The sequence below is a fragment of the Marmota flaviventris genome, chromosome 2 (assembly GCF_047511675.1).
Source record: "Marmota flaviventris isolate mMarFla1 chromosome 2, mMarFla1.hap1, whole genome shotgun sequence".
Classification (NCBI taxonomy): domain Eukaryota; kingdom Metazoa; phylum Chordata; class Mammalia; order Rodentia; family Sciuridae; genus Marmota; species Marmota flaviventris.
In genome coordinates, this window is record NC_092499.1 from 177,636,128 (window position 1) to 177,658,341 (window position 22,214).

At 44.3% G+C, this 22,214-nt stretch overlaps 1 protein-coding gene across 1 annotated transcript; it reads left to right on the forward strand.

Annotated features, from left to right (window-relative positions):
* Nucleotides 1-2,262: 2,262 nt before the first annotated feature.
* LOC114100417 (beta-defensin 115-like) lies at nucleotides 2,263-22,181 on the forward strand. The gene is made up of 3 exons (XM_027945113.2): nucleotides 2,263-2,356; nucleotides 4,302-4,457; nucleotides 22,129-22,181. Exons 1-3 carry the CDS (start codon nucleotides 2,263-2,265, stop codon nucleotides 22,179-22,181), a joined length of 303 nt encoding a protein of 100 aa, XP_027800914.2.
* Nucleotides 22,182-22,214: the final 33 nt, after the last annotated feature.

The following is a 22,214-nucleotide window of genomic DNA, read 5'->3' on the forward strand; positions in this document are numbered from 1 at the left end:
GGGTTTTGGAGTGTGGTGTTGGGATAAACCCTGGGGCACTTTACCACTGAGCTACATTTCCAGGCCTCTCCTGCTTTTTTTTTTTTTTGAGTCAAGTTCTCACCAAGTTGGTGAGGCTGGCCTCAAACTTGTGATCCTCCTGTCTGAGCCTCCTGAGCTGCATACCACCACATCCCACTAGGAGCTAGTGATTTTTTCCTCAAATGAGCATCAAAATAAATATTCAAAACCATATACTTTGTGCCACCTAAGTAATCACACATACTGCCAGGGACTTGGGCCACACATTTCAGGAAACACTGGTTTAGTCCCAAGTGCTTTACTTTTAAGATAGATACAGTGACATGTCCTAGACAGAAATGAACTTTCAGATTTGAAAGATCCCTTTCAACTCTTCATCACATTCCGAATAAATTCCAGAGCCTTGGATAAGACCCCATAATCCCTGACACGGGCACTCTGCCTGCCTGGGGGTTCGGTAGCTTTGATTCATCCTCTCCCTTACTCCCTCCAGCCCCCCTCGATTTCTTGTTCTTCCAGGATGTCTGGCACTGACTTGCCTTGGGGCTTTGCGCTTCTTGTCCTTTCTGCATGGAAGATTCTAGATATCTAGGCGGCTCAATTCCTCAGTACATTCAGGTTCTACTTAATGTCATTTCCTCATAGAATTCTTCCTTGACTACCCTGCTCAGAACAGCACCCCCATGTAGGTGTGCCCTGCTATTCTCACACCCCCTGACTGTGTATTTTCCTTTAGAGCGTTTCTCCCTGGTCTTAGGTGTTTGTTGTCACTCTCCCCAGCTAGAATGGCAGGTGCCTAGAACTGTGCTTAGTGTGTAGCCCCACATTCGTTCAATCCAGCAGTCCTGCTCGGAGGAGCTAAGGAGAATGGTCAGTAGCTCAGTTTGCAGAGCGCTAGGACCCTGGCAGCCACCACCTCCCCCAGGAAGTCCCACCATTTTCCAGAGTGTCCATCATCTGAGGTCTTTCCGGTGAGTTTAAACCTGCCCCCTGCCCACCCAAGTGGGGCTTCGAGTTCCGCTCTCTGGGCCTCTACAGAACATGCCTTTCAGCTACTTCTAGACAGAGGCCTTGACGGTGCTCAGCTGATGACTGCTTCTCAGGGTAAAGAGGCCCCTCCTTCTGACATTATCCAGAATCCTCCGGGACACATGTTCTTTCTGTTTACCTCTGGGGACAGGCCAACCAGATCTGGGTTGGACCTCACCCCTCACCTGGCCCTGCACAACCCTGAGCAAATCTCAGGAGCCTACCTGGGGTCTTAGGAGGGTCCCGGGGGCCCTGCACACATAGCACTGAGAATAGTTGCTGACAGGACAAATTCAGTCCCTGACATGGTCCTGCCCCAGATCCTAGGGACAAAACAAGCTTTCCCAGCCCCATCAGACAGCCCCTGCTACCTGTTTATAGGGAGAGGAGAGTTGAACAGAATACTGACCCACGAAGAGGCATAAAAAGACCAGGAGACAAGACCAAGGACCCCCCAAAAGAAAGCCCAGCAGCCCTCAGCAGCTTTCCTAAAGGAACCCAGGAAGTAGCCTCTTCTCCACCCTCTTACTCTTTGGGGATGGAGTCCATGAAAGGCCCCCAAATGGCCAACATTAAGAATCTGGGGTCGGACATCAGGAGGAAAACACAGAGTTACAAAGAACTGAGCTGCGTGTTGGGTAATGGGGGCTTCCGCTGGCCTGTTTTCCTCTTGTTCACTGTGTGACCGTGGGGGATGCTTTTTCACCCCGGGAGCCAGCCCTGACACCTATGGGGGTGAGTGGCACCGCGTGCACCCCTCAGTGTCCCAGCACTCGCTCGTTGCCTGCTCAGGACCTACAGGAGTGACAGCCAGTCCCAGGCTTCAAGGGACTCACTGTTGAAAGTTGCCCTTGAAGTTATCCGCCTGATAGGAGAATGCACTAGAAAATACTCTGGTGCCTCAGGAAAACACCGTGCAGAAAGAAAGAAGCAGCGAGGCTAGAGCTTAGGAGGGGGCCGAGCTCCCTGGCAGAGGGCAGGACAGTGTGGATCCGTGGCCTCACAAAGCCGCGGCCTCCCCTGGCGCCTTCCCCTTCCCAGAGGAGGTCCAGAGCAGGACCCTGGACACCGGGTGACCGACCTGCAGCTCTGGCCTGCAGGCTACCATCCGGGTGGTGGAACACTGCATTTCTCTGGTTTATTGTCTGTGACTCAGCCCTACCTAGGCCAATAAAACCCTGAGTGACACCCCTGGTCCCCAGCAGGCTCAGCATGCTGCCGGACTGCTCCTCCACTCCCTCAGGAAGCATCAAACTCTTGTTCCTGGCCTTAGCTGTCCTCGTGGTCCTGGCTCAGACTTCCCCAGGTAACCAGCTCCGCGGAGAAAAGGGAAAAGAGAGGAAGAGTGGGATCCTGGGAGAATCACTGGGAAACCCAGGGTGCGTGGGAGGAAGGACAGCCCACGAGACGGCTGCCGTCGGGTGAAGGGCTTAGGATGGACGTGGCCCTGGGATGGGCGGTGTAGTCAGTAGAAGAGGGTTTGCCCATCACACAGGGGCCCTGGGTTCAATCTCCAGAACTAATAATAATAATAATAATAATATACCTCACAAGGGAAGCGCCCGGGCCATACTTCATCAGGAAGCCTGGGAAACCCAGCAGACAGTAGGCATCTCGTGTGAGGTCCCTTCATATGCAGACACTCCCTAATGTCCTTACTGCCTCTGCTCCAAGTGTCAAGAGTCTCATCCCACCTGTCTGTTGCTTTAATCCCACTTTAGTTGATGATATTTCTTGCAATAACCAATGTCTTCATTTCACTTCTCCATTCCGGTTTGGCCTTGCAAGCTCCTTTATTTTTTTGTATGTGTTTTTTCTTTTTCTTTTTCCTCTCTCCCCTGACCCCCTCAACTGGTTGAGCCCAGGGGTGGCCTTCTTATTTTTATTTTATTTTATTTTTTAGACAGAGTCTTGCCAATTTGTCCAGGCTGGCCTTGAACTTGCAATAAGCCTGTCTCAGCCTCCTGAGTCACTGGCTTGAATGCTCCTTTCAAGCAAGCAGAGGAAGTCTCTTGCTCTTCTCTTAGAATGAGTGGTGAAGGGATATGGTCCCATGGTAGAGCACTTGCCGGTCATAGGCGAGGCTCTGAGTTTGGTCTCTGGCATTGCAAAAAAAAAAAAAAATGGTAAAAAAAATTTTAGGTTGATATTGCGTATCGACAGGTTTATACAAATAGTCTCAAGATGTGCATCTGGGGGTTGCAGCAGGAAGGTCTGCATTACAGATTGAATGTGGTCAAAGCGCTCCAGCAAGAAAGCAGGCTTCACTGCTGGGTGGTAAATAACTTTCTAATGGAAAAGTTTCCCCATAGGTTTCCCTGTGATTTTTAATTCCGTGATGTCCTTTGGCTCACTGCTGTTGGAAATCCCAGCCTATCCTGGATGGGCTGGGGCTGAGTTTGAGTTGGTTTCAGCCTGCCTTAAACTCTGATGAGGGAAATTGCAATAGAGCAGGAATTATGCATGTGAGATTATTAGATTTTGGAGAAAGAATCAAGATAGTGGCTTATGGAATATTGAAACAGAAAAGCAAGTCAATGTGATGGTTTTTTCCAGTCTGAATGTCCTAGTGAGGGAGAATGGGGATTATGTCTTAGGAGAAGATTTGGTGAAAGGGTAAGTGGAGAGAATCTGTCGTTGAAACTAACATACCATGATTTCTCGGCTGATCTCCCAAAAGGCTGGGCGAGCTGAGTCTGCACTTAGAATTTTATTGATCTAGCTAAGGCTAAGTCCTAGACCAGAAATCAGAGAAAGATAGAGCGTTACACACACTCCCCAGGATGTCAGCCTAAAGGTCAGCTCTGTAATCTCCTCAGTAGCAAGCTCCTAGAACTGTGCCTGGCACGTAGTAGATGCTCAACAAACTGCTGTTGATTAAGAAAGAATGGAGAGGAAAAAACAGATCATTGGAAGCTCAGGGCTCCTCCTTGGCAAGCTCCTAGATTTAGAAAGGAAGTGGAACTAGATAGTAAGTCTGTGAATAATGACAGAGAAGGAAACATCATTAGCAGGGGAATAAAATTCAGTGTTAGTTGAAGGATGGGAAATAATGACTCACATCCAAGCCATGTTAAGACCAGCACTGTGTCTTCTCCATGCAGAGAATCAGAGCTTCCCAAGATGCTAGTAGATGTCAAGATCAGTGTTCACCCCGACGGTCACCATTGTTGCTATTACCAATGTCTTTAGTATCCTATTATTTGCCTTTTTGTGTACTTATATATTCATCTCTTTGTTTATTTTGATAGATGGATGGCTTAAAAAGTGCTATTATGGCCTGGGAAGATGCAGGAAATCATGTAAAGAAGAAGAGAAGAAGAAAGAAAAATGTGGGAAAACTCTGTCTTGCTGCCTCCTATCAAAAAACGCTAAGTTATCAGATTTCTCCCCAAAAACCACAACAGGTGAGGCTCTATATCTATTTGAGATTTCTGAATACAGAAGACTCATTATATATATATTTATATTTTAAGAATCATTGTGTAGATGCATATTTTCATATATAAATTTTTAGAGTCATTATAATGAGTCAAGAAATGGGTGTCCAGGATCCTTAAATCCCTGGTGGGTCTCCACAGATCCATTAAAATACATCCATTTCGGCCGTCAATGTGCCTCTTTAGTGGCCTATGGCCCAACAACTTTCACGGGTGTCCCAGGATATGACTGATAATATTAATCCTCATGGTAAGAGAATGTTGGAGGATCTGGATCCTGGATTTCAGGGGCTTCCTTTCTCCTTCTTTTTCTTTTTTGGTACCAGGGATTAAACCCAGGATGCTTAACCACTGAGCCACATCCCCAGCCCATATTTTATATTTTATTTAGAGACAGGGTCTTGTGAGTTGTTTAGGGGCTCACTAAGTTACTGAGGCTGGCTTTGAATTTGTGATCCTCCTGCCTCAGCCTCCCAAGCCTCTGGGTTTACAGGGGTGAGCCTCTGTGACCGGCTTCCTAAGCCTTTGACTGGGTCCTTGAATATAGAATCTTTCCAGGTTAGTGTAAATTGTACCTTGGTCACAAACTGTTATTGTCATATTTCATCCTGGAAAGTTGAGATAGGCCCATGGGACCCAGAAGGTCTCCCCTCACCTCTTTATCTTGAGGTTTGGCTCTGGGCTCTGCTTTGTGGCCTCAGTCTTGGAATTTATCCCTTACAACCCAGGTCCCTCATTCCAACTGACTTTCCAAAGATGGGCCTGTCCACTGACCAGAAGGGAACCATCCTCCCAAAACCAAACAGGAGGGGAAAATAGTAAAAAGGAAAAAAGTCTCAACTTTTATTGAAGACATTAGGTACAAGATCTTGTCCTGGGCACTTTACAGACATAAACTCACTTTGTTCCAGCAGATCTATGAGATAGGAACTAGTATTATGTCCCTTTGCCAAGAGAGGCTACTCAGTTGCAGAGAGAGCTAGTTCAGCCCCAGAACTCGGAACCTTCATGCCTGAATCCCGGCACAGCACTTCTCAGAAACAATTGAAATAAGAACCTCACTTCACTCTTCCACCCAGAACCAACCTTAAAGCGGAGGGTGTGGCGAATGAAGAACCTCTGGTACTCTGACAGCTAAATGTATAGCAAACTCAGCCCCAGCTGATCTACGCAGGCACCCAGGAGGCCACCTCGAGGTGGCAGTGCAGGGGGAAGTGGGTCCCACTTTGCCAACAACCTCCGTTCAGAGGCCAGGATCAATCAGGTCTAAAGTTGAAAATGATCCCTCGCCTCTGGCCACACAGTTATCTAGAGGACACAGTCTTAAGGCGAGGTACAGCCATCGTGATGATAGTGGCAGCCACTAACCAACCCATTCTCAAAGTGCTTTGACATCAGCTCTCTCACCTCACCACTGCAAAGGCCACAAGGCAACATCACCACCCTGAACCTTAAAGAATGTCTTGGGGACAGCTGGGGAGTGGACCAGAGGCGGGGTCATGTGAGTCCGCATGATTCCCACCAGTGTCTGCAGAGTGTTTAGAAGCTCCTCGTTCCTGTACCGAGGGTCTGTATGTCCTCTTGGCTGGAGACTTAGGCCCACAGATGAACCCTGGAGGCTTACAGAGTTCTGTCAACGTGATTCCAGGCCCGTGATTCCAAAGAAGTGAGAAGGGTGCAGAGGACATTCAGACACATTCAGAGGATATGACTAAGTCACAGACACTCACCACTCTGAGCCTCGGTTTGACTATCTCCAAAATGGAAGTGTCGGACCGCCTTTCAGTCCTAAGACCTTCCTCATTCTTTAAATTAGGGTAGAAATCCATTTCTTTGACTTCAGAAGATGGCATCTGAGAGAGTCAAGGCACAGGGGATGGAGAGAGAGGGAGAGGAGGAGAGAGAGAGGAAAGAGAGGAGAGAGGGAGAGAGGGCAGGGGGAATAAGAAATGACCTTCAATCTAAGTACTCAAGTCAAGACCTTCAGACACACACAGAGCCTTCCTGTTCCCCACTGCCCAGCCCCATGAACACCCCAGGTCAGCCTCAGACGCCTCCAAGTCTGCCTCACAGCACCTGCTCTCCCTCCGTCTCCACTGCGGTAGTTCAGCCACAATCTTTCCTTGACGATCACAGTAGACTGGACCTTGTTGCCCTACTCCCAAAATGTATATGTTAAAGCCCCCAATCCCCAGCCCCTCGAGATGTGAGTGCACTTGGAGACACGGTCTTTAAAGAGGTAAAGAGGTTAAAATGAGGTCCTGTAAGAAGAGATGACAGCACATAATCGTTCTCAAATCATTTTGGCACACAGGAAGATGTTAAACTCCAAAAAGATGATGGCGTCTTCGAGCCAAGGAGAGGGGCTTGGGAAGAAACCAACACCACCGACATTTTGATCTCGGACTGTGAGACTCTAGAATTGTGAGAAAATAAATTTCTGTTGTTCAAGCCACTCACTCTGTGAGACTTTGTTACGACGGCCCTGGCAAATGAATTTGCGAACGTGCCAGAACATTTGTATCTTAAATGTTATCCTTAAATTCAGGTATTTTTCAATGTTTTGGAAATATTTCTCAGTCAATCCTATTTTTCTTTTCCAACTCTTCAAAAGCTGTACAGCCCACACCAGAACCAATTCTGAACAACTCTCTCCAGAATAACCCCCAGTCCACCTCTGCATCTCACCTGTAGCCCCTCCTCCCTGAGCTCCCACCATGAATCTCACGCCCCGCTTGTGTTCTTGGGAGATATTAATCCAATTTCTCGCCATTCTTTTTCTAGGCTGTTCCTTCTGCCTGGAGAGTTCTTCTCGCCAATTGGCCCAGCCCAGCCCCTCTGATAAGAGGTTACACAGGGAAGAAAAGCCATATTGATAGGATATTATTCAAGCAAACACTTATGAGCACTGGTCCCCCATCTCCAAACACCCCACTCCCCAATGACCTTATTACCTTATCATTCTCTCCAAATCCAGCGGATCCATGTCTTCCCTGGGCTGACCGTGAAAATCCAAAACATGGTCTGCAAATTATCGCAAAGTGACATTCAGACATAGCTCCATAGGCAAGACTTTTCTCCAGATGTTGATGGTCATGTTAGAAAATCGCTCTGAACACATACAAAGCCGTTGATAAACGAGGGCCATCAGAATTATAGCAGTTTAACATCGAAGAAGAGAAAATTGGCAAGAATGACGTTACACTAGGTACTTTGAAAACGTTGCTCGACTAACAAAACGTAAGTGAAAACCTTTATTTTAATGAGAACACATTGGAAGTTAGAATTTTTTTCCCCCCAAATAATCAGGATTATGCAACAAAAAAGGTAAACCTACGGGGAAGTGTCTCATGACAGGCTACCATGGAGATTTTTGGAAAATTAAAAATACACAAATGAGCAACTCCATTCTGTAGAGGTTTAACTATTTTAAAACAAAATATGCATACTGAAGAGTGCACAAAACTCAAATGTAAGTTTCTATGAAATTTGATCATCTCACACCCCTGCAGGCAAGAAAAAGAATATCACTAGCAGTCTGATGATACCCCCACACTTCGTACCTAGGCGGTAACTATGATCCTGACTTCTTCTTATTATTAAGCTCTTTCCTTTTATTTTGGGCGAACAGATATTAATTGTACTGTCCATTGTTGTTAGAGTCTGTAAACAAGTCAAAATAACACCTGGCATTTTGCCAGGGGAATGTTAGAGTTTGTAAACAAGTCTGGATGGTGCCTGGCAAAATGCCAGAGGGAGTGGTTTGAGAAGTAACAAAAACAAGCCATTAAGTGTGGAGATTCCTTATTGGTTGACTGATGTATCTAGTTTATGCTAATTAGATAAGCTGTGTGGAATGTATAAATACTGCTCCTGTCCTGCAATAAACGGCTCCTACTCCTGCTGTATCAACCTACACAAGTTATTCGTCACCCCCCTGGTTATTTTGCTGCAGCCGGCCTTCTACACATTGTGCTATTTCTGGTCCATTGTGATATTTCCATATATGCATGTGCACGGATCAAATCCAAGCTCTCTTTGTTCTCCTCTCTGCTCTTTCTAATCCCGAGTAAGTACTATTCTACATTCAGGTTGACGGTTATTTTAGCTTCCACATACGAGAGAGAACGCATAGTACTCGTCTTTCTTATTTCACTTGACATACTATCATCCAGTTCCATTTTCCTGTCAAGGTTAGCATTTCATTCCTATTCCTGGCTGAATAATACTCCAATGTGTATATGTACCACATTTTCTTTATTCATTCATCTGTTGATGGGTTCCTTGGCTGATTCGAATCTTAGTTCTTGTGAATAATAATACCCTAAATACAGGCATGCAAATATCTCTTTGTGATGCCTATTTAATTTCCTTGGGTACACACCCAGAAGTGGGATAAGTAGGTCACATGGCAGACCTACTTTTAGTCTTTTGAGAATCCTCTGAACTGTTCCCTACAAAGGCTACATTAACCTACAGCCACACTAACCACGGATCAGCATTCCTTTCCTCCCACAGCTTTGCTTTTTTGCTAGTAGCTGTTCTAACTGGGGGAAGATGATGTCTCCTTGCAGATTTTGGCTTTCATTTCCCTGATAGCTAATAACAGGAGCATTTTTCTATGTATTTGTTGGCCTCTTTTATTTCTTCTTCTTTTTTTAATTTCTTTTCTTCCTTTAGAGATGTGTCTCTTCTGATCATTTGCCTATTTTTAAATTGTTGTTTTTTGTTGTTGTCCTTAAGGTTTTGTTTTTTTTTAACCTATTCTGGCTTTTAGCTCCGTCACATGTAGTGGTGGACACTGTGCCCACTGTCATGTTGTCTCTTCACCCTGCCGATGGCTTCCTTGGCGGTGAGATGCTTTGTCATTTGATTTCATTCCATTTGTCAATTTTGCTTTTGTCTTCGGTGCTGTTGGGCTTCCAGCTGGAAAGCCATTGCCTGTCCCAGTGTCTGGAAGTGTGGCCCCTGTTTTCTTCTCGTCGTCTCGGACCTTACATCCGGGTCTTCAATCCATGTCCAGTTAGCATTTGTACAGTTTAAGATTTCGGGGTCAAGTTGCAAGTGGGTATCCATTTTCCCAGCACCATTTCAAGAGACCGTCCTGTCCTTTCTGTCATGTCCGTCTTTGGCCCCTTTGTCAAGACTCAGTTGGCTGAAGACACAGGGGCTTATTTCTGGGTCTTTGCTCTGTTTATTCCTCTGTCTGTTCTATGCCAACGTCATGCTGGGTTTTTAAAAAAATATTTAGTTTTCAGTTGTAGGTGCACACAATACCTTTATCTTATTTATTTCTATGTGGTGCTGAGGATGGAACCCAGGGCCTCGCACTTGCTAGGTGAGCGCTCTCCCACTGAGCCCCAGCCCCCGCCATGCTGTTTTGACTCCTGTGGTTTTGTGGTGTCCACCTGTAGTTTGGATGTCTCTTCCCTGCCCACAGGAGCTTGCTGAAGGGGACTTGAGCACCTCTTGTGGATCTCGCTGTCCCTCTGTCCTGGGGCATGCATGGTGAGGTGGCAGACAGCCATTTGTCCTCCTCTTACTGGTTCTGGGTGTTACAGCTGAAGGAGTCGGGGGAGAAAAGTCCCTGCCTTTGGTCCCCCTCCAGATAGGCACAGAAGCCCTCAGCCCAGGAACCGTGCCAGGCTCCGGCTGAGGTCCTGCTCCTGGGGAGCGTTGCTACTGAAGCAGCAGAGAGGAGCACCCGGTTCCTAGTGCCCCCCACCTCTGTGGGTCTCACCACTCCCTCACTCTCTGAGTCTGGCTTATTTCACTTCACATAATGCTCTCAAGTCCCTCCATTTTCCTGCAAATGACATAATTTCATTCTTCTTTATAGATGAAGAAAAGTCATTGTGAATATATATCACACTTTCTTTATCCATTTATCTGGTGACCGATACCTGGGCTGGTTCCTAACTTGGCTCTTGTGAATTGCACTGCTGTAAACGTGGGTAGGCATGTATCACTCTAGAACGCTGGCTTTAATTCTTTTGGGAAAAGACTGACGAGTGGTATAGCTGGACCATAGGGTGGGTCCATACTGATTTCCATTGTGGTTGTGCTAATTTACAGTCCCACCAACAATGTATGTGTTCCTTTTACTCCACACCCTCTCCAGCATTTGTTACTCAAATTCTTGATGATTGCCATTCTAAATGGGGTGCAATGAATTTTCAGCTTAGTTTCCCCCCCCCCCCAAGTACTGGTAAGCAAATCCAGTGAGCTCTCTGCTCAGCCCTTTTTATTTTTTCTTTTGGCACAGGGTCTCATGACATTGCTGAGCTGACTTCAAACTTGTGATCCTCCTGTCTCAGCCTCCTAAATCACTGAGGATTACAGGTGTTCACTGTGATTTTGATTTGCATTTCCCTGATGGCTAAGGATGATGGACATTTTTAAAAAATTTGTTTGTTGGCCATTTTTATTTCTTCTTTTGAGAAGTTGGTTCATTTGTGCATTTATTTGGCTGGATTATTTGTGGGGGTTTTGGTGCTAAGTTTTTTGAGTTCTTTTAACATTCTGAATATTAATTGTCTGTCAGAAAAGTAGCTGGCAAAGATTTCCTCCCATCTTATAGCTCTCTTCATGCTCCTAATTATTTCCTTTGCTGTACAGAAGCTTTTTAAGTTTAATTACTGGTTTTATCTCCTGAGCTTTAGAAGTACCATTGAGGAGATCACTGCCTGTGCCTACATGTTGAGGTAATGACCCTGTGTTTTCTTCTAGCAGTTGCAAAGTTTCCGTTATAATTCCTAGGTCTTTGATCCATTTTGATTGGCTTTTGTGCAGGGTGAGGGATGGGGATTATTATGGTTTAGATGTGAGGTGTCCCAAGAGTTCATGTGAGAGACAATGCAGGAAGGTTTAGAGGTGAAATTAGGAACATGAAGAGAGCCTATAAGACGGAGGAAATCTTTGCCTTAACCCAATCACTGAATTAATCCCCCGATGGGGACTAACTGGGTGGTAAATGAAGGCGTAGGGTGTAGCTAGAAGAGGTGGGTCCCTGGAGATGTGCCTGTGGGGTATATATTTTGTATCTGGCAAGTGGAGTCTCTCTCTGCTTCCGGGTCATGTCCGGAGCCACTTCCTTCCTCCATACTCTTCTGCCATGATGTCCTACCTCACCTTGAGCCCCAAGGAATGGGGACCTCTGAAACTTTGGGATCCCAGATACACGTTTCCTCCTCTAAGACTGTTCTTATCAGGTCTTTTCGTCAAGCAGTGAAAAGGCTGACTAAAACAGGGATTTAGTTTTATTCTTCTACATATGAATATCCAGTTTTCCCAGCACCATTTGATAAAAGGCTGCCTTTTCTCTGATGTGTGTTTTTGGCAACTTTGTCAAAATCAGGTGACTATTTGTGTGGGTTTATCTCTGTCTTTTTTTTCCTGCTTCCTCTTATCTACTGTTAAAGTTGTCAATTGCATTTTTTATTTCATTTATTGAATTATTCAGCTCCAAGATTTGTTTCTTTCTTTTCTCTGGTATTTACCTCTTTGTTAAATTTCTCATTTCATTCATGAATAGTTTTTCTGGTTCCACTGTTTATCTGCATTCTTTCATATCTCTCTTAGTGTCCTTAAGATCATTATTTAGAATGCCTTTACTGGCACTTTGTAAATTCCCTTTCTCTTGCAGTCTGTACTGGGACATTGTTGGGTTCCTCTGAAGGTGTCAGGTTGCCTTGCTTTTTCATGTTTCTTATGTCCCTATGTCGAGATTTGTGCATCTGATGGAACACACCAACTTTACTGATCTTATAGAGTAGCGTTTGTCTTCTTTGTTTTTGCTTTTTGTCGTTGGTGGGTTTTCCTGTACATGGGTGCCAGGATGTTGGCTGGGCATGGTGCAATGGCTTGGGTTCCGGGTGGAGGCAGAATTGTGGTTTCTGTGCTGTGTCTTCATCTGTAACTCATGTCAGTGACGTCTGGGTGTCAGTGGCCTAGATTTCAGGAATTCATGGTAGTTTGTTGAACATGAGGAACTGGGCTAGTTCTTGGGCTCAGAGGATATACACAGGGCAGGTCTTCTGACCTGTGAAATCATTGGGGATAGGGTCACCGGTCTAGCTCTTGCACTAGTGTCACATGTGCACAGTAGGTCAGCTGATCTGGGTTGCCTCCCTCTATGCAGGATCTTCTTTTCTTTGGATGACTTGGAAACTGGGGTCCTGGTCATTCTGCTGGGCATAGACTTTGAATATCTGGGGTCATAGCATTGCAACCACCTGTGTAAGTGTGCTGGAATAGTGGGGTGACCGCAGAGATGCAGAGTTTTGGTGGCTCATGGCTCCCAGAGTGGATGCATTCTCTCAGTGGCTCTGGTTTCAAGATGGTGCCATGCCATAGCATCTTGGATCATGGGAACTGCACGATGGGGCTCCTTCTCTGGAGAAATACAACCACATGAACTCAGGCAATTCCCCAAACTGAGCTCAAAGCTTTTAAGGGCTGCAGGATTTTCCTGTAGCAAAGACTGTGGTAATGGGGCTGCCAGAAGCCTCACACTTAACTTTTCCTTGTAAGGAAAAGGTCCTAGCTCTGGGCGCCTCCTGGCAGGAGAGGTGGGTGGCAGAGGCAGGGTGCAGTGCTCCCCTCTCTGTGCTGCTGTCCTGGTTTCGCATGCTGCAGGGATTCCACCCCTCCTTTGCTGTATTCCAACACTCTTCTTCAGTCACTCCTGTTATAAGTTGGTTGTTTATTTGGGGTTTGGGTCCTTCTCTCTGAGGAGTGCCAGGCTCCTCCTGTCAGTCATTTGCTCTGCCCTCACATTCTTCTTGCTCAACAGTTTCTTCTTTATAGTATCACCGACCATGTGAATTTCTGGAAGCCTTTCTCTCAAGCCATGAGCCAGGGGTATGATCTCTTGGCGTTGTGTGACTCCAACATCTCAGAAAAATTGACTTGAGTAAGGAAAGAAGCATGGTGTTAAAGAAGCAGGCATCCTTTCTCCCCTTACCCCAGTGATCAGGATTCATTGTGTTGCCCCAACCTAACCCCAAAGAGGGAGGAGCATGTTGCCTTCTAGGTACTCAGAATAACGAATGGGATTGGCAAGTAAGGTGTGTGTCACAGGATATGACCTCATTTCTGCTGCTATTTTCAGGTCACAGTGACCCTGATTAAACTCACTAGAGCTTAACCACATCCCACCACCACCTACCTGCATTCAAAGCCAGAGGAATATTTACCTGACACAGATGATATCAAAGTCCTAATAACACCTATTAGGACTTGTTGTTACCTTTCAAAATATGAAAAGATTACCTATTTTCTCCGTCTCCCAAACACGCTTTATTATTTTCATGCCCTTTGGGTATCCATGGTCCGTTATTTCCATTTGTTCGATCTTTCTATTCAATAACCTTAGGCAGAGCTAGGTTTGGCATCTTCCTGCCTCCTGGGGGAAATATATTACCAGGGTCAGAATCTTGAATTCTTATTTTCTAACCAGAAGCTACTAGGTCCCAGTGTGCATTAGCAACTCCTGCCTACACACACACACACACACACACACACACACACATACATACACACACACACACACACACACTTCTACTCCATAAAACTTACAGGCTTGAATCAGTCATTTGATTTAGTTCATGATTCTGTGGTTAATTTGGCAGTTCTTCTGGCCTGAGCACGTCTGGCTAATCTCTCCTGGATTCTCTCGTGCGTCTGTGCTCAGCCAGCAGCTGACGGTTGGTTGGTGGATCCAGGACAGCCTCACTCTCAGGCCAGGCATTTAACCAGATGTCGTACAGGATATCTTAGTCCTCCTTTATACAACTTCTGAACTTTTAACAGACTAGCGTCGATCCGTCTATTGGTGGACTCAGGGTCATGTGCAACAATAGTGGGAGACCCCATGCACGGAACTCTTGGAGCCTGTGTCTGCACTAGCTGCTAAAGTCCATTGGCCTAAGTAAGTCACCTGGCAAAGCCCCTGTCAAGCAGCGGCAAGAAGGCTTTACCTTTTAATGGATCTGCCAGAGCCCATTTCAAGGTCACTGTGCAGAGAAGGAAAGGATTTATAATCCTTTTACAAAGAATTACTCATCCTCTTACCACCTTCATAGAGTTTTCTCTATAGATCATCTTCACCTTCACTGATAGGCTATTAATATTTATTAATAGGTCATTTTTGGGTCTCAATTCCTGAGGGATCAGCAAACCTTCCATATGTGGAAGATTATGATTTCAATGTCGGGTGTCTCAGTGTAGACTGGATTGGCTAGAAGGTTGCAGGAGTTAGCCACCCTTTCCTGGATAGAGTGTCTGACTGGCATCCATGTGGAGAAGTATCAGAGAAATCATGCGCTTGAAGGATAGGACTGTAACAATCAGAGGTCAGTATCTGGCTACGATGCCCAGCCCCACTCCCTTTTTGAATAATCACATTCATCAAAGTATAACATCTTTAAAAATTACAAAAATCACGAGGACACAATCATAAAATTCCACAAAATGAAAAAGCCCATGAAACCATTACTCAGGTCAAACAAATAGCACTGTGACAGCCTTATCGAAGTTCATACTGGGGAAGGAGATGGGCCAAGTGATGTTATGTGCATGGGTAAATATTGCATAGTGAATTCCACTGTGATGTGTAACTATAACACACCCATAAAAAATAAATCAATAAAACAAATAAGAAGAAAGAGAAAAGAGAGAGAGAGATTTGCTAATGTGATAGAAATTTTTAGACATTTTACCTCATTTCCCTCTGCGGAAGTTACCTCTACTCTGATCTCTAATTTCACATGACTTTTTCTTTTTAAACTTTACACAGAAAGACATTGTGGCTTTCTTCACTCACAATTCTATTTGTGGGATGGATCCATGGCATCCTGTGGAGACACAGTCTTCGTTTTTATTGCCATAGAGGGTAGGTATTCTCTGATACTTGTGCATGCCTTTTGGTGAAAATATATACTTGTTCTTTTTTTTTTTGCTTTTAGTACTGGGGATTGAACTCAGGCACTTGACCACTGAGCCACATCCCCAGCCCTAGTTTGTGTTTTATTTAGAGACCGGGTCTCACTGAGTTGCTTAGTGCCTCGCTTTGGCTGAGGCTGGCTTTGAACTAGCGATCCTCCTGTCTCAGCTTCCAGAGCCGCTGGGATTACAGGCTTGTGCCACCACACCCAGCTCAGACTCATTCTTAATGTACATGCTTACAAGTGGATTTTGTGAATCATATTGAATGCGTGTGTACAATTTTTCATTTAGATACTCACCAGTCGTATGAGCATTCCAATTCCTCCACAGTCCCTGGCAAAGCAGGGACTTTCATGTGTGCAGCCATTTTGGCATACATTGAGAAATATCGTATTGAGGTTCTAATTGGCTTTTCCTTGCTAGCTAATGAGTACTGGCAACCTGTTGTATGTTTAGTGGTCAACTAGATACCCAATTTTGTGAAGTGCCCACTCACATCCTTTTTCTTTGTGCAGACATCAAGGTAAAATAGAAGCTCCCTCCCTCTGTTTGCTCTATATCTCTTGAGATCTCTCAATGTTTTATTTTCTTTGTTGGAGCCTTTCAAAAAATTTTTTATGGCTCTTGCCCAATTTTTCTCTTTCGATCATGAGTCTTCTTAAAATAAAAGACAGATACAGGAAGTGAACACACATTTTATGGTAAAAGTATTTGAGGAGGAAGATTTCCCCAAGAAAGAAAAGGGTTGGGAAACTTCAGAAATAAAATATGCTTGTGGTCTCAATTTTGCTAGCCTCAGTTGTTTGACTAATGGCAGTTGGAAATCCAATCATACAGCACTTTTTGCGGTTCTCACAGTAGTAGTTCAGTTCATTTTCAGGTTTTCTGCATTTCCATCTGCATAATCCTTGGTCTTCTGCACACGAGATCTCATATGCCTTCGGTCTTGGTGGGAATTGCTTCAGGCTTCCTGGGGAAGACATGGCTGTGGTTAGCATCTATGCATTCATGAGACACAAGCTGTAGAAGGTTAAGTGCAAAGAAGTTGGAGTCAAATCATCTGAAATCTGTTCTGTTCTGGGTTCTGTTGTTTACCATGTACATCTCATGCTTTGAGCAAGTACCTTCATCCCTCTGTTCCTTCACTTGCCTCCTATGTAGGATGGACACAGTAAACCAGATCATGACTATTAAATGAGATAATGTATATAAAGTGTTTAAAATAATGTCTCACATTTAGTAAGAAGTAACCAAATGACAACCTTTGTTGCTTTTATTCCTACTGTTATTATTGTTATTAGTGGGTAATGGGGATGAACTCAGGGGCATTCGACCACTGAGCCACATCCTCAGCCCTATTTTGTATTTTTTATTTAGAGACAGGGTCTCAATGAGTTTCTTAGTGCCTTTCTGTTGCTGAGGCTGGCTTTGAACTCACGATCCTCCTGTCTTAGCCTCCAGAGCTGCTGGGATTACAGGTGTGCGCCACTGTGTCTGGCTACTATTCATGTTATTCAGGATCTTTTCCTAAGAGTTCAGAACTGCGAGGGTTGCCTCTGTGAGCACTGGCCTGCACAGATGTGTGTTTCCTAGGTCTGACTCACTGGGGATAGCCAAGGTCTGCTCCAAGGTGGGACATACACATATCAGTGCGCCTGCGTGTCAGTGGCTCCATGCTTTGAAGGAATAAACCTGTACCTTATGTGCAACCCCCCATGCCTTGGATTGCACAGAAACAGATCCATGAGCCACATTTTGGCATGGACAGAGGCACATAAGCACAGCTCAGGTCATTCACAGATCCACAAACGCAAAAAGCAACTGAAACAGGCACTGGTGCTTACTACAGGTGACTTCATAACAGCGTATCAGTGTACCCGCCAACTACCTAATAACTTAGGCATATGCATGAGCACACAAGACCTTTTGCCCCCAAATACTTCAGTAATTACACTTGCTCCAAGAACTTTTATGTGAATGTCAATGAAAACTTACAATAATCTATCATCACCTCCATTTTTCAAATGAGAAATGGAGACTCAGCGAGGGACCACGTTCCTGCAACGGTCCCCAAATTACTGGGGGTGTGATGTAAGATGTCACTTTTGATCTGACATAACTTGGAATTCTGCAGTGACATCAGCTCTTGGTGGACCAGAAAACTCTGTGTCCTCATTTCCCCATGAAAAACACCAAACAAACATGCACATCTGGACCAAAGGAGCTTGTGGGTCCTGAGGAGGAGTAGGTGTGACATTTTTAGGAATTTTTTTTCTATTTTTGTGGAAAAGGTGACTGAAATTTTGATAGTGATTGTCTTGAACCTGTAGATTTCTTTGGATTATAGGGACATTTGGACATATTAATCCTCCCAGTCTGTGAACACAGGATGGATTTCCATTTATTGGAACCCTTTTCGAGTTCTTTCCTGGGTGTTTTTAGCTCTCAGTGTACAGGTCTTCCACCTCCTTGATTAAACTTATTCCTAAGCATTTCAGTTTTTTTTTTATTATTTTTATTTTTTGGAGCTACTTTGAATAGGATCGTTTGCTTGATTTCTTTTCGTGGAAAGTTCATTGTGAGAGTCTAGAAACACTACTGACTTTCTGAAGTTGATTCTGTGTCCTATCATTCCAGTGAATTTGTCTATTAGCTCTGAATCTCCTGGTGGAGTCTTCAGGGTTTCTATACGTAACATCATGTTGTCTGAAAACCGGGGCAGTTTTAATTCTGGATGCCTGCTCTTGCCTACTTCCTCTGGCTAGGACTTCCGGTTCTCTGGGGAAAGTGGTCATCCTTGACTTGTTTCTGATCTTAGAAGAGACACGTTTAACTTCTCATTACTGAGTGGGATGCTAGCTGGGGCTTATCATGTCTGCCTTAGTGTGTCGAGGCCCACTGCTTCTACAACTGAATTGTTGAGCATGTTTATAATCAAAGGGTGATGGATTTGTCAGGCGATTTTTCTGCATGACCTATTGAGATGATTGTGTATTTTGTGTCCTTGATAATGTCAATGTGGTGTATCTTGTGCAGTTTTATGTAGGCTGAACTGTGTTTGCATCCCTGGGATAAATTGACTCTTGATTGTGGTGAACAGTCCTTTTAATGTGCTCTTGAACTTGAGTGTGGTTTTCTAATATTTTGTTAAGGATGTCTGTATCAAGATAACTTGATTTTGGCATATTGTTTACTTATTTATTTATTGGGTGAGGTCTCTGATTGGCCTTCATATCATGGTAATGCTGGTCTTGGAAAATGAGTTTGGATGTGTTCTCTCCTCTCAATGTTTTTGAGAAGTTTGAGAAGGACTGGTGTTAGATTTTCATTAAACCTTTGGTAAATTATGGATCTTTTCAGATTTTCCATTTCTTCACAGTTCAATCTTGATAAATGTGTATTCCTAAGAATTTATTTATTTATTCTGTGCTATCTAATTTGTAACTGTATAAATTGTTCATAGGAGACTCTTTTGATCTTTGGCATTTATGTGGTTATCAGTTATAAGATCTCCTCTTTAATTTCTAATTTTATTTATTTGGGTCTTCTTTTTTTACATAGTTAGTCTAGCTATGACAATGTTTTGTTGATATTTTTTAAAAAACAATTTTTACTTTCATTGATCTTTTCTATTGTTTTTTTTTCTAGTCTCTGTTTCACTGGTTTATAGACACTGTTTTACTTTTAGTGAATTTTATTTTAACTGTAATTTTGCTTATAATATATCCAAATTATAATATATCCAAAATATCATTTCAGTATTAATTGACATAAAATTATTGGTGAAATATTCTGCAACTTTTTAACCTTTTTATCATCAAAATCCAGTACATATATGACACTAATACTTACATCTCAAATGCTCAATAGCCACGTATGGCTACAGTCTGTCATACTGGACAACATATTTCTATACTTAAACTTACTTTTGTATTCTGGAAAACTCTAGATGTCAAATGCAGTAATATTTTTAAATAAAAATATGAAATAACTTCTTAAAAACAGCATCCTAAAGGTCCGGTCTCTGGCAACAGGAAAATGCAGACTCTTTCACCAAATCTGAAAGTCTCCAGATACTGGGTGTGGTTTCAGGCAATGCCACCACATTGGACAACACCAACCGGAGTCAACCCAACATCCAGCCTGTCTACAAAAAGTGTCTATGCCAATTCCCATCTCTACCTAATCTCACTGCCGGATCCATTCAACCACACATGTCAACCCAACTCAGTCTTTCCCAAACCATCAGCCCAGTCTAATTCCAAAATACAGTCCTCCTTTTCCAGCTCATCCCTGTTTGTTTTTCTACCATTACACCATCCCAACAGTCAGATTTTTTTCTGCACCATAATTCACTCCCTAATCTCCAAAGTAATTCCTGATTTACCCTCAAAATCCTTGACTTGAGCTCAGTTCCTCATTTCTAACCCATATTCCAAACTCTCAACCCAAGGACATTGCTACCCTGCATTGTTTTATGCAGTCCTCTCTACCACTCTACCAGGAGTGTCAAATGCTTCATTTGATATTGGAAGTACAAAGCCAGTAAGAGATTTAGACACGCTACGAATCTGAGGGTAACATTTCTTAGCTGCTTCATACCAGGTCACCAAAATTACAATACTATGTGCCGATCCCAAAAGCGTAGAAAGAGGTTTGAATTACCTGCCGTCTTATGAATGAGGATCAGAGCGATGGCAATTGTTAATACATAGGACTTCATGACTGACGGTCCTGAAGGAAGGAAGGACGCGCACGGGGACTGGCAGAGGTCTTTGTGGCAGGGAGTGCTTTGTCTTTATGAGCTTCAGGGGTGGGCCGGGGTGTGGGCTGGAGCGGGGGTGAAGCATATGCTGAGGTCAGCCAGGCAGAAGGATGACATGTCTTGTCTCACTTGGGCACCCGAGTTGAGCGTAGGAGCTTTGCCAGCACCCACACCAAACTGGGCCTTCCTGCCTAGTAAGAGACAATTAGAATATTTTGTGAAAGACAAAGGAGAATGAATGAGTGGATCCATCAGTTAAACAATCAACAAACCAGCAAAATAGTCAGAAAAATGAATAAACGTTAAAAAAATTGTCTTCATCCCCTTGTCAGTAAGATATCCCATAAATCTACAGTGTCTTGTACCCAGTTCTTTATTAGTCACATCAATTCTTTTTTTTTTTTTTATTGGTACCAGAAATGGAACCCAGGGATGCTTAACCATTGCTCATCTGCAACCCTTTTTATTTTTTATTTTGAGATAGGTATTGCTAAGTTCCTTAGGACCTCGCTAAGTTGCTGAGGCTTTGAACTTGCAGTCCTCCTGCCTCAGCCTTCCGAGTTGCTGGGATTACAAGTGTGCATCACTACACTCAGTCATCATTAGTTTTTTTTTTAAAGAGGGAAAAAAGGTGGGGGAAATTTAAATGAGGGATGTTGGAATAGAGGGGGAAAGAGGGAAGGTAATAAGCAAAAGTTAAGTCATAGGTACTCTGGTTCTACTCTAGATCAGCCTGTACAAAATGCCACAGAACAAACAATTCAAGTTTCACTAATTCCCTGTTCATTTTTGCAGTAGTCTAGATGTTCAAGGAAAAGGAAATTTAGAGGATAAATGGGAATTCCGAGAGGAAATTAACTTTCCTGTAGTCACACAGCTAGTGAAGAGTAGAGCCCAGAGAGAAATGGATCAGCATTTATGCAAATTCTTTTCATAGGTAGAGAAGTAAAGGATCATATAGGTGAGTGGTTGAGGATGTAAATGGCACAGTGAGGACACAATGAAGCCTCATCCTATAGTAGTATAATCCCATTTTTAAGATTCTCAGGTTCTCCCCACAACCCCTTCTGCCCCAGTGCTCCACCCCAGATCAGTGTTCCCTCCCACACTTTCCCTATCAGGATCCTGCCTCTGACATGGGAAACTCATGGATCCTGTGAGCTTAGTGTCCCTTGCTATTATAATCACATCCTCAGCCTGAGTCTCAGTGCAGTCAGTGTCCGTGATCTCTGACCGTGGGAAAAGAGAGTCTGCTTTAAGCTGCCGGAGAGGACTTCTAGATTTCAGAACAGAATGCGTTTGGGCCATTAATTGCTTTAAGCCTTTCATTTTCTTTTTTCAAAGGCACGATCTCTGTCACAGCTCCACACCACGATTCTGATTGCCACCATCCCTGAACTAGTCAAGGAGAGCAGCCGCTTGATCTTGCAAGGTGCTTGCATTGGCCTGTACCCCATCCCCTTGAACCACAGCTGAAAGACTCAGAAGTAGTGATCAGCCCAGGGGCTGTTATCACCCTGCTTGTCACCAACAATAGGGTTCCTGTTCTTTTCATGGGGGCGGAGGAGTCAGCTCCAATCCCGTCCACTGCTCTGCTTCCCAGGACTGCTCTGGAGACCAGTCGTCTCACATGGGTTGCCTGAAACATAGGGTCCTCAGAGCATGCTCCAGTTACGTCAGCATCACCTACGAATGGATTAGAAATACCAATCTTTCCTCTGTCCCAGATGGACAGCATCAAGATCTCTGGAGGCAGGCCCAGTAATTAGGGTTGAACAAACGACCCAGGGAGCCAAGCAGGAGACAAGTCCTGTGTCCTACCACTCCCTTGGTAATCCCAGGGCAGAGTGGCCACAGCCAAGTGGAGCAGCACATGGGGCAGGGTAGAGCAGGTGAGTGCAACCTACCTGTGCCTCCTCCCCTCAGGTCTCCTGCTCTTCCACCGGCCCCTCAAGCAGCCACTGCAGAAGGTCACCTGATCCCCATGATGGAGCCCTTCTCCAGATATGGCG